General features: G+C 41.6%; 1 protein-coding gene across 49 annotated transcripts in view; it reads right to left on the bottom strand.

The window, feature by feature from the left end:
- The window catches only part of Shot (dystonin-like protein short stop), a 104,689-nt gene that overhangs the window by 25,464 nt on the left and 67,052 nt on the right, over nt 1–12,173 (bottom strand). For 42 of the 49 annotated variants that reach the window (XR_011447483.1, XM_070303348.1, XM_070303351.1 and 39 more), the window contains 2 exons: nt 2,611–12,148; nt 19–165 (listed from right to left, as the gene is read on the bottom strand). Coding sequence is in view for 48 of the 49 variants with exons in the window: in XM_070303348.1 (XP_070159449.1) it covers nt 19–165; nt 2,611–12,148 (9,685 nt within the window). In the remaining variant the exon portion in view is untranslated. The remainder of the gene's footprint in view (nt 1–18; nt 166–2,610; nt 12,149–12,173) is intronic. The other 7 variants (XM_070303379.1, XM_070303381.1, XM_070303378.1 and 4 more) reach the window with 1 other exon arrangement.

Raw genomic sequence — 12,173 nt, 5'->3', positions numbered from 1 at the left:
GTTATGAATTCTACTTACTTTCATGTTAATTATCTGCTTTCTCAACTCTTCTATATTTTCCTTCACGGTATCTTGATTCGCCAACTTGTCTTCAACTTCGGAGATCCATTGTAAAAGCTTAGTCAAGCTTTCGTCACAGAGCTTATATTTTTCTTTCACCGCTTGCTAAAATGAAGTCAAATGGAAACGATTCATTTCGATCTATATTCATGCAATTCGCCATTTTTTTATATCTAATGTAAAAAGAACACTAAGATAAATCATAAAAATTATCGTCATCTCACCAATGACGATAGCTTGTCGTATTAATTAAAAGATTAAGAGAAACGTAGGTAAGCTTACGACATATCTCACGCATGCAAACACAGGCACACCTTTTAACGTACAGGTAAAATACATTATATTGGTAAATGGTAGCTTTAATTTATCTGCAAGAACTGCATATCTTACGTATCGGTCTTTTCTCATATGCAGTTTGAAGCATAAACGATAACAGTATGAAGTCACGTAATATAAAATAGATTCCAACAAGCAAATAAATTAAAACGCACAATGATGGAATAACATGATGGTACTGCGTAATATAATGCGTATAATGTATGATACAGTAATGTACAACGTGGAGAAACTTCCGCTAAAACTCATGCTAGCGAAAACATAGGTTCGTGATAAGTAAACATAATCATACCTGAAAAAAAGGAAAAAACATTTAAATGTATATTAATAAATATATATCGTAACTCTGAACAGATAGATATTAAAAACTAATTAGTGAATTAAACGCAATTAACAAGTAAATTGACAAAACTGAAACAAGATATTATACATCTATTAATATTATTTTATGTTAATCGTATGAATTTTTTGCAAAACGATAAATAAAACCAACTTTGGCCATTATCTTCTATAAAAATTTATTTATTAAAGAGATTTTTGATATTTATTGTGTAATTATAATATTTATGTAATCATGATAATCATAATCTTATGTAATTATTATGTAATTATTGTTAATATTGCTGCGATATTTCTAATTATTCTGTTGATCTTAATTACCATTAAGCGTTTCACGTTATTTAAAATTACGACAGAAATGATATATATAAAGATGACATAATATCCAAATCGATAGTTATCGTATCATTATCATTACTATTTCCTTATATTTCTTATTTGTGGAATATTTATTTCTTTTACATTATGGAATTACTCAATTTTTAAATTCTGATTCAATATCAATTCAATTCAATTCTGTTTTTTATTCAACAATTCCATTTATTTGCTGTAATCGTCTGTCGTTTTTATTTTAATGAAAAACAAATAGCAACGACATGATTAATGATTATATGTAAGCGATTGAACTTTTTCTTAAATCCTTTTTTCCTTGTAAACAAATGTTAATTTTGAATGAAAAGTGAAACAAAATACCAATTCACAGATTTTGATTCCATACATGCATGTTGCATTAGTATACTTAGCAAATGAATTTTTTTTTTTCCAATTAAGGAAGATTATTAGTTTCTCTGAATTGGATCAAAATGATTAAATATATATAATCCAATTTATTAAATATGTAATAACTGTATTTTTTCAAAAAAATTTTTTTCGATTATGTATATATATATACATATATCGTATTTATACATATATTGTATAAGACGATCAATGTTTTTATCGTAAAATAAAATAAGAGCATCAGAGTTAAAATTATTAAATTAATATTAATAATAATAAAATTATAGACTAACGATAAAATTATAGATTAATGCTACTTATAATGTATTAAAAAGAGATTAGCGTTGTTGATGCGACCAAACTTGGCTTGGGATTAATGATATTCTGCGTGGTGAAGGAGATTGTTGATATGATGCGATGTACGATATATCGTTCGATGACCTGCCAATCGCCGATTATATAATCGCGAGTTCTTCAAAGAAATATATACGTATGTCCGATTAATGTTGTTCATGATGATGGCCGAACCTTTACTAAACCCACATTAAGCTAAGCACGAAGGTGTGAGTATGATATTTATGTGATGAGGAAACGGACTGATAATGCAAGATAAAAACGTTGGGAGCGAGCATTCCGATAAAAGGATGCACGGAGTGATTTCTCTGTAGAATAGAGAGAGAAAAAGGCGAGACTAAAATGAAAATGATTCTTATCTATATTCCCATGCACGTATCAATTTCCTCAATTGTTGATCAAAATGTAAAAAAAAAGTGTCATGCGAGTCAAGAATGAAGACTATTAAAGGTGGTAAGAGCTATGCGAGACCACCATGCGCTAATGCAAGCGTCTCTCCTTGTGAATAATGATAAGATTCACGTTAAAATCTCAGGCAAAGATGAGACTATAACGGAAAAAATCGCATGATAGTAAAATGTAATGTCGATTCGTGTGACAATATAAGTAATGATCACATCCAACTTTTAGGAAGCTGTTAGAGAACCATGAGTGGAAACAGAGTAGCAACGTAAAACTCAGGTAAGAGAAAATGTTTAGAAAACAGTAAGTAAAATAAAACGAACAAAGGGGACAAAAAAAGTCAATCGATGCGGGAGACGCGAAGTGTGTAAAAGACATTCTGCTTGTGATCCTACTTACCCTGGCTTCAGCGGCGAGTATATAACCCCGCTCCAAGGCCTTCACGAAGTCGATACTCTTGCCATCCGTGTCCTCGACTAACCTGCCTCCCACGGAATCTACCTTCCCATTATTCACCGCTTCTAACAAACTCTCGATATTACCCGTAAAAGGATCTTTAATCACAGTGGTGGACGGATCGATCAAACCCGACTCGATTGCATCTGCCAGAGTGAAACGTCTGCGATCTAACACGGAAGTGACAACGAACGGATCGTGAAAACCGCCTGTCGTCGGATTGTAAAGACCAAACTGCAGCGCTTCGATAAACGAAACGTCGTTTTTCGGAGTGATCAACAGGCCGGTCTCCAGGGCTTTAGACAAACTGTGCAATTTGGATGTGGCCGTGTCCAATACGTTACCCTTCTCTGCGTCCATCATGCCTTTGCGGAAGGCTTCCGGCAATTTTACTAGTTTTTTTTTCTGCGAGTCTTTGATTAGCGCCGAATCCGAATCTATGATACCGAGGCTGACCGCCTTCTTCAGGGTCAATTGCTCATTCGAGATCGGATCCATGAATTTGCCTGATTCCAACGACAGATACTCTTTCTCGATCGCTTCCTCGAAAGCGAGAGGTTCCCTAACGAATACAGTGACGTCACCAAAACGCACAAAACGCGGTTCTCTTTTGCTTCCGTTCAATTCGATCGTGCCTTTAACGGATGGATCCACGATACCATCCGCTATTGCTTTCATCGTCGTCACAAATCGACCGGTTCTGGGGTCTCTCACAACCGATGTATTCGGATCAATCAGTTCAAAATTGATCGCTTCTTCTAGACTGCAGTCTTTGACGCTTCTATCGCCAGGTCCGGCTTTGGAAACTTCCAAAGGTGATCGATGTGCCATCTGTTGTGCCAGAGATTTATCGATTGTCACTAATAAACCTCTTTCTAAGGCAACATCGATATTGAAGGCGCGCATTGTCTTAGGATCTAATATTCTCCCTCGAGGCACGTCAACCGTCCCATCCTCAATTCCTGCCAACAGTGATTTAATTTGTCCAGTCGTCGCATCCTTCAAAGCAGTAGTATCTGGATCTACGAGGCCACAATTGATTGCTTGAAGTAAATCGTGATACTCGTTGGCGACAGGATCAGCGAACTTGCCGCTCTCTCCGCGATAAAGACGACAATTGACTATTTCCTCGATCGATAGAGACATCTTCGATGTAACAATGAAGCCCTTCTTCCTCGCTTCTTGCAGATTAATCGCTTTGTCTAACTCACGAATGATATACATACCGCGAATGTCGTCGATGATGCCGGCGGAAATCGCCTCAGCTAACGGGATGTATTTGTTAGATTGAGTACATTTGACAATCGACGTCAACGGATTTATCAGATCCATTTGACACGATTCGGCCAGTGTTAGCTTGCGATTGCTAGTTGGATGCACAAACTTGCCCGATGAGACATCGTACATGTTCATCAATAACGCCTCATAAAGACCGAATCCCATACTCTCGATGTCGACGATAAGACCGAGTTGTAACGCGACTGATAACGAGATCAAACCACTGGTGCCTAGTTCTTTAAACATACCGGTGCGTCGGTCGATCACGCCAGCGCGACACGTCTCCGCCAACGATAATAACCGTCTGCCACGTTTGTCCCAATAACACGGCAACGTGGGGCTAATAATACATTTCCTCATTGCTTCATGTAGCGTTACGGTTCGTCCCGTGTTGGGATCGGTGATTTTGCCTGTGTTATCGTCGTACAATCCTTGGTGGATGGTACGTTGTAGGGACACGGCGGCTTTGCTATCAACAATGATGCCGGATTCAAAGGCATCTCTTAGAGATATATTCCTATTACTTTTGCTAGGATCTTTGAGATAACCGGTAGTGCCATCTACGTAACCCATATTTATAGCTTCCATCAACGTCATAGTTTTCCAAATGCTGGATCTCGTATCTTTGACTGTAACCGAATCAGCATCTATTAGATTCTTCTGAACGGCTTCCAATATTGTTAAATAAATTCCCGTCTGCGGATCTAAGAATTTATTAGTTTTCTCGTCAAGAATACCCTTCGAAATAGCCTCGCTGAAACTCATAGGTCTTCTCGTTTCAAGAAGTAGACCGCGTTCCAACGCTTCCTGGAAGTCTATGGGCGGTCCTCTGGCATGACTGACTGTTCCAGATTTGGGGTCGACTACTGAGCTCTTAATAGCCTTATTAAATGTCATCACATCACCATTGGAATCCCGTACGATCGCAGTTGTCGTGTCTATCACACCCATCTTAATTGCGCGATCGGTAGGAAGCTTCTCTTGCGTGTCAGGTACTGTGAATTGTCCAGTTTTTGGATCATATAAACCTTTAAAGACTGCGTCTGGTAAGGATATTTTGCGTTTCGCTGGCACGATTAAGCCGCGATCTAATGCGTCAGTTAATGAAATAGGTACGCTAGTGCACGGATCGACAGCTATGCCAGTCCTCGCGTTGACAAAGCCGTATTTGATAGCATCACCCAGAGATATGATATCGTTATTTCTCGGATCCTTGATCGACGGACTGTCCTTACTAATAAAACCCTTTTCGATCATCTCCTCTAAAGTATAATTATTATCGTCAATGTTAAAACTGCCGGTCTTCGGATCGTAAACTTGAAGAGCTAAAGCTTCTTGCAACGTCCATGGTTTCACAGTACTTAAGATATATCCTTTTTCAAAAGCAATGTCCAATGTCATGGAATGTGGATAGATCAATGTTCCTCTTACTAAGTCTATCAGCTTACATTCCTCTGCTTCGTTAAGAGAAATAACTTCATCTTTCCTATCGTCTTTTATCACTGTCGTGGAGCCGTTTACATAACCGATAGCCAACGCCTCCTTCAGTGTTAAATTCTCGCCTGTCATGGGATTCAAAACAAGGCCAGTTTTTGGCGAATAGTACTCTTGAATGATTGCATCGATCAATGAAAGCACAAACGGTGTAGTAATAATTAAACTTTTATTAAGCGCTACATCTAATGGTAAAAGTTCTCCTGCTCTCGTGTCGCATAAACGACCTGTGCTGAGAATCAGATTCATCGTCAGCGCATCGTCCAATGAAACGGACGAACCGGCCTTTGTGTCCTCGATTTCAGTGATAAAAGAGTCGATAATGCCTCTACGAACACCTTCTTGGATGTCAATCCGTTGTTTAGTAAAAGGATCCTGAATTTTACCTATTTCAGTATCATAAAGACCTTTCCTGATAATGGCTTCCAGCGAGATCGGTTTACGAGAAGTGGGCACAATCAGACCTTGCAAGAACGCGAATGTGACGATGTCAATTTCTGTTTTACTTTCCATATTTATAATAACGTCTTTAGGAAGATCAAAAGATTCGGTTTCCAATGCTTCCGATAGCGGCATGATTTCTTCGGTAACCGGATTTCTCACACTAAGCAATTCAGGATCGATGAGCCCCACGTCGATTGCTCGGCTCATAGACAACGCTTGTCCCGATTTAGGATCTTGGATAGTCCCCGTAATGGGATTACATATACCAATATCAATAGCTTCCTGTAAGCTCAAAGGCGATTCTGTAAGTTTTTCTTTTTCTGCTTCGTCCTCTAATTCCTCTTTAATCCATCCCAAGCGTACTGCCTCAAAGAACGGTATCTTCTTACCAGTCTTCGGATCAACCATATAAGCGACATTTCGGTCTATGAGAGGCCTGCTAATCGCCTCACGCAATTTCACATACGAGTCCATCTTGGAAGACAGATCCTTGACAAGCACCCGATCAACATCGAAAACTTTTAGATTCAAAACTAAATCGTTGAAGGAAATTACGGTGCCTGTCTCTGGATCCAAAAACTTTTCTCTCCCTGGATCAAATACTCCAAATTTCGCGAGAACCTGAGATGTCAATTCTTTCGTAATAGTTATCGAATCTTGCTTAGGCGTTTCTTCGTCTGTAATTGTCGTTAATTTACTATCATCTTCTATTTCCATATCTACAATTTCGATCTCTTCCGTGTACAAAGATTCGTTTCTCTGTGTCGATGAATGTTCTTGTGTCATTGTCACATTTGATTTCTTACTTTCTTCCGAGATAGACGCGTCATTGGGCCCTTCATGTGAGTCAGTATGAGGAAGTCTCTGGCTAATTTGAATTTGTGTCGAAATAATTTCTGTATGTGGTTCCTTCTTTGCTGTAGATGCAATGGATGATTTCGCCGTCACGGGTACACTTGGTTTTGTTTCCTTAGACTTTTGACTTGAAATTGCGTCGACTACTGTTTTTCCAGCCAAAATCGGTGCGGCGATGACTGCCAAAAGACCGATTTTTGTAGCTTCCGCTATGCTGATCGGACGATTCTTTTGATCTCGTACAGTCTCCATTTTTCCAGTGGCGGGATCGAGTAGACCTTTCTCGACTGCTTCTTTAGTAGTGATAGTTTCTTTGGTTTTCACATTATAAAGCACAGAATCGGATTCGATTAGACCCGCTTCCATTGCTTCTCTCAAGTTGTAAGATTCATTTGTCTCAGGATCTTTAAACATTCCGGTTTCTTCATCGTAAATCTGCTCGACTGCCTCTAACACGGTTAAACTGTTATTGGATTTTCTAGGTGATACAGATTCATTCTTGCTAGATGAGGTATCAAGAATTCCTTTCTCGACAGCTTTAGCGATAGACATTGTAGTGCCGGTGCAAGGATCAGTATAAATACCTTCCTTTATATCGACGAATCCTTTTTCTACCGCGTGATCAAAGGACATTTTAATATCTTTCGTTGTAAATTCCTCCTTGCTTATCGATTCGTCCTTAATAATACCTCTTTGTCGAGCTTCTCCGATAGTAATAATATTTCCGGTGTTGATATCTTGCACCTCCACTGCACTCTTCAGCGCATAACCTGGCAAAAGTTCGACAGTTTTGGTCGTAATAGTGTGATACGATGTAATCGTCTCGGTAATAGCAGCTATCGTGTTCTCACCGTGGACCGGCGGTTTGATGATGAGCAGACCAGATTCAACAGCCTCGACGATGGGAATTGGAGTTCCTGTAGTAGGATGGAAAAATATAGCGTTATCCCTATCGATCAATCCTGATTCCAGAGCTTTTGTTATTTCTATACTGTCAGGAGCCATTGGATAAGGTAACGCCATGATAAAATCTCCTTTTATAGCATCTTCCAATGGTAGATGTTCCCCAGTAATCGGATGACGAACTTCTTTTTTGCTCGTATCTATCAATCCACGTTTTAAAGCGACAGGGAATGTCATCCCTGCCGGTGGTATATCGGAAGATTCGATTGGTTCCTTCAACTCGAATACCTTATTTTCTATCGCTTTAAGTAGATTCACGCTACCGCCTTGTGTCTTTACCAACAATCTATCTGCGTCAATGGTATCGTTCGCAATAGCAGATTGCAATGTTTCTGTACGACCGTCGACGGTAAACATTAAGTTGGATAAAGGATCTACTATTTCACATACTATAGCTTCGTTGAGAGTAAGATGCGCACCGGTTTCCGGATGAACAATTTTACCTTCCAAAGGATCTAGCAATCCTTGTGTATACAAACTATGCACGGACAGACTCTTCGCCAATGGCACTAGTATGTGTGCGTTCTCCGGATCCAAGATTCCGCGATCGACGGCTTGTTTAATGGTGAGCACGTCGCCTCTTTGAGGATCCACAATCTGTCCCTGATTGGCGTTTATTCGATTGTGACGGATAGCCTCCAAAAGGGTAATCGGTTCTCCTTTCTCGTCGCACATTTTCTTCGCAAAGGTATCCGCCGTTTCTACATCAATGAGACCACTTTGCACTGCCTCTTTGACCTTCACTATCTTCTTTCGCATCTTTTGGAGAACAATAGGCTTCGCTTCCTGCTCAGGACTCTGAGATATAGTTCTCGCTTTGCCAATTGTAACCTGATATCTCGGTTCGACTGTCACTCGCGCTCTGGTTTTTGTGCCCAGACTCTCGCCATCTGGAACATCATTGATGGATGTTGACGAGTCAATAAATGCTGCGCTCTTACTATCTTTCTTCGGTACATAAAATTGTTGAGGCTCATCGTGTATTGTAACTTGCGCAACAACTTTTTCAGTTTCATTATCAGGTGTACCACTTGTAAATTCAATAATCGGCGAAGTTGCGTTGTCATGCATTGGAATGATACCACGTTCAATAGCGACTTCTCTTGGTATTTTCTTACCGGTTACTGGATCTTTAACCATCGTTTTCTGCACCGCTTCTATAGCAGCCGCGGTGGCCGCAAGAGGAGCGCCAAGAACGGATACTACCTCAAACTTTGTCGCATCGAGTAGCGATATCTTCCTGCCACCGTCGATTTTGTATTCGCGCGTGTTCATGTCAAGAATACCACGATTAACAGCATCCGCCATGCTAATATCTTTACCTGTTATTGGATCCTTGACAATTACAGCAGTAGATGATATCGTTCCTTCGGAGACCGCAGCCAAAAGATTCGCAGATTTGCCGGTTTTCGTGGAGATCACCAAAGCCGTTCCTGGATCGTAAATTACTCCCTGAGTGACCTGTACCGGATCTGGCATGGAGATCTCATCGCTGATCTTTATTTCTGTTTGCTGAGAAAGATCGCCAATATACGTCAACTCTACTATGTCAGGTTGACCCGAAACTCTCGTGATTTGCAAAAGCCTTTGATTAGCATTCTCATTGTCGGCACTCAATTCGTCTTTCAATATAATCAATCCATTCGCGATCGCTTCTCTCATGGAAATTTTTTGCGGGTAACTATAGTGACCCGTAGAGTCCAAAATATTTTTTTCCAAACTTCGTACCAGGGATACCTTTCTTCCATTGTTGGGATCGATAACAAAACCAGAATTTGAATTGATGATTTGTAGCTTAATGCATTCTTCAAAGGAAACTAATCTATCAGTGCCCGGAATTATAAAAAGACCTGTTGCAGGATCAAATAATTTTCTGTCAATAGCTTCGGCGAGTGTCCAACCATCCGTGGGTAATTCAAACACCTGTTTATCGGTAAAAGCACGTTCGCTCTCTATAAATTTCATGATCACCGATTTGTGACTTGTAGTTGGTGTAGTTGAAGCGATTACTTCTGTTTCCATATCTTGTTTCTCATCAGATAATGGTAATTTAGAAGCACCTGTATGACTTGCTATATGTGTTTCCTCAAAAAAAGATGTTTTTGATGTTATCTCGGATATCTGAGATTTGGATGCCTCATTAACTGTCGTAGGTGATGTTGTTTTTCCAATCTTAGACGCGAGTGAATCCGTCACAAAAGAAACAGAATCAATTGCAGGTGATGATGCGATCGTCATCATAACGGAAGACGATTCCTTCCTCGGCGTGGAAGATGCTCGTGGAGCTATCTCTTTGGTAATGATAGTAGTAACCGTTCCAACTGCTCTAGGCAGTGATTCGCTTCTTCTAGATGTGTCATCAATATTTGTCGTTACAGTGCTTTCAAAAGTCGTATGTGCTGAATCTGAAATGTGTTCTCGAGATGAGTGCACAACACGTTCATGAACATCACTACCGAGCAAGCTCTGTTCAATAGCATCTTCAATAGACATCGTCATTTCCGAATCAGGATCTCTAAACTCATTTCTATCTTCGTCAATCAATCCGCTGTTTAATGCTTCTTCATAACTTATCTTATAATCCCTCGTAACAACTTCGCCGGTATGCAGCGTCGTCACATACTTCCTAATGGTCTTTGTCACAGTTTGAGTAGTGACCGCAATATTCAACATACTGGTGAGTAATGCGGCACCATCGGGAGTGATAAGTCCACGTTTGATTGCCTCCTCCAGAGGAACTATTCTCTTACTACGCGGATCCAGTAATTGACCAGACTTTGGATCAAGCAGTCCGAGCAGGACGGCTTCTAAAACGCTCACTTCGCGTCCATTCTCGATGATGCCGATGCCACGATTCAGCATTTCTAGCACTTCCGGTCTAATGTATCCCTGCTCTTCCGCCTCACTCAACGAAACTGTTTTCCTAGTTTTCAGATCAATAATAAAAGTACCGCCAGATTTTGAGCTAATCAGGCCCTTCAGCAAGGCCGCATTCAGACTAATGTATTCGCCAGAAACCGGATCTTTAAAGCCGTCGATGTCAAAGATAGTTTTTTGTGTCACCGACGTAATCAGGCCTTTCTCGACGGCCTGAGGGACAGACAGTTCTTCAGCTTTTAGCATATCGCGATATGTACCTTCGACTTTGATTATACCGTTGGCTAAGGCATCCGCGAGCGTGATCATTTCACCTGTTCGAGTATCTACTATAGATTTAACATTCTCCGAGTCTAAAACGCCTCGGGATATAGCCTCTAGTATCGTCAATTTGCTGCGATGGGCTGGACTGACGACCTTGCCCTTGTCATCAATGATTTCTAAATCGCAACAATCCTTGAGCGTCATCGGCTTAATAATCAACTGCCGACGACGAGCTTCCTTAAACGGCAGCTTCTCCATCGATAATCCGTGCATATATCTACCGCTCTTGGCGTTCACTAAACCGCGCTTCATGGCTTCAGCCACCGTCACTTTAGTATCGTTCCGTGTGTCCACAATCTCTCTCATCTTTGAATCTATAATACCTTTGTCGATCGCCTCATCCAACGGATAGGACTCACCGGTAACCCTGTCGACGACGCGGCCGGATCGGTCGTCCACGAGACCTTGCGATATCGCATCCGATAACGCGACAGCGTTGCGACTCACCCTAACAGTCACGTCCACCTTTGTAAGATAGCCGCGCGAGTACGCCTCCTCAATTGAGATCCGTTCGCCATTTTCGGCGACGACCTCGCCCGTGGCCGGGTCCAACAAACCTTGCCTCATCGCATCGACAACGCTAACCCCCGCGACGGCACCGCTACCGGCGCCGTTGTCGTCGCGTGTTGTCGTTACCTTAACTCGATCCGCGATGTCCGCTCGTTCAGCGTCGCAGAGTTCCCGTTGAATCGCCTCGAGTAGGGACACCCGACGGCCCTCCTCGGATTTCACCCCGCATGGACCTAATAGCCGATTGGCCAAAACGATGTCGATGATACCGTCGCGCGCGGCCTCCTCGATCGACACGCTCGTTCTGCCGTCGCTCGATGTCACGATCCTACCATTCCTAACGTCGAGGATCCTGAGCCGAATCGCCTCGCCCACCGTCAGGACCTCGCCGTTGCTCGGATCTACGATACCCCTAACGTCAATCACGTTCTCCGCCCCGATAATACCCCCATCGTCGACACGCGGTACCCTCCTAAGATCCCTAAGCTCGCTACTAAACTCGCCGCTGTCCACGACGGATGAGAAATCTTGTTGCTGATGTTGCCGTCTGTTGGAGCTGATCGTCTCACTCTCGTATGAGCGCTTGAGCAAGCTTCCATCGGCGCCGATAGGTGAAACGGCCCCTTGGCTGGTAGTCTCGCCATTAGGTCGATATGCCTGCTCCGTGTTGCAAGTTCGCTTCGAGGTTTCGCTCGAGAAAGTCGTTTCGGTAGACTCATGTCTCTCAGAAGTGTATCTACGACAGCAGTCATATTGAAAGA

The sequence above is a fragment of the Polyergus mexicanus genome, unplaced genomic scaffold (assembly GCF_030449975.1).
Source record: "Polyergus mexicanus isolate NDT 795.1 unplaced genomic scaffold, iyPolMexi1.0 SCAF_10, whole genome shotgun sequence".
In the NCBI taxonomy this organism is placed as follows: Eukaryota; Metazoa; Arthropoda; class Insecta; order Hymenoptera; family Formicidae; genus Polyergus; species Polyergus mexicanus.
Note: the sequence above shows the minus strand (reverse complement) of the source record. Positions and strands in the feature narration are given on the sequence as shown.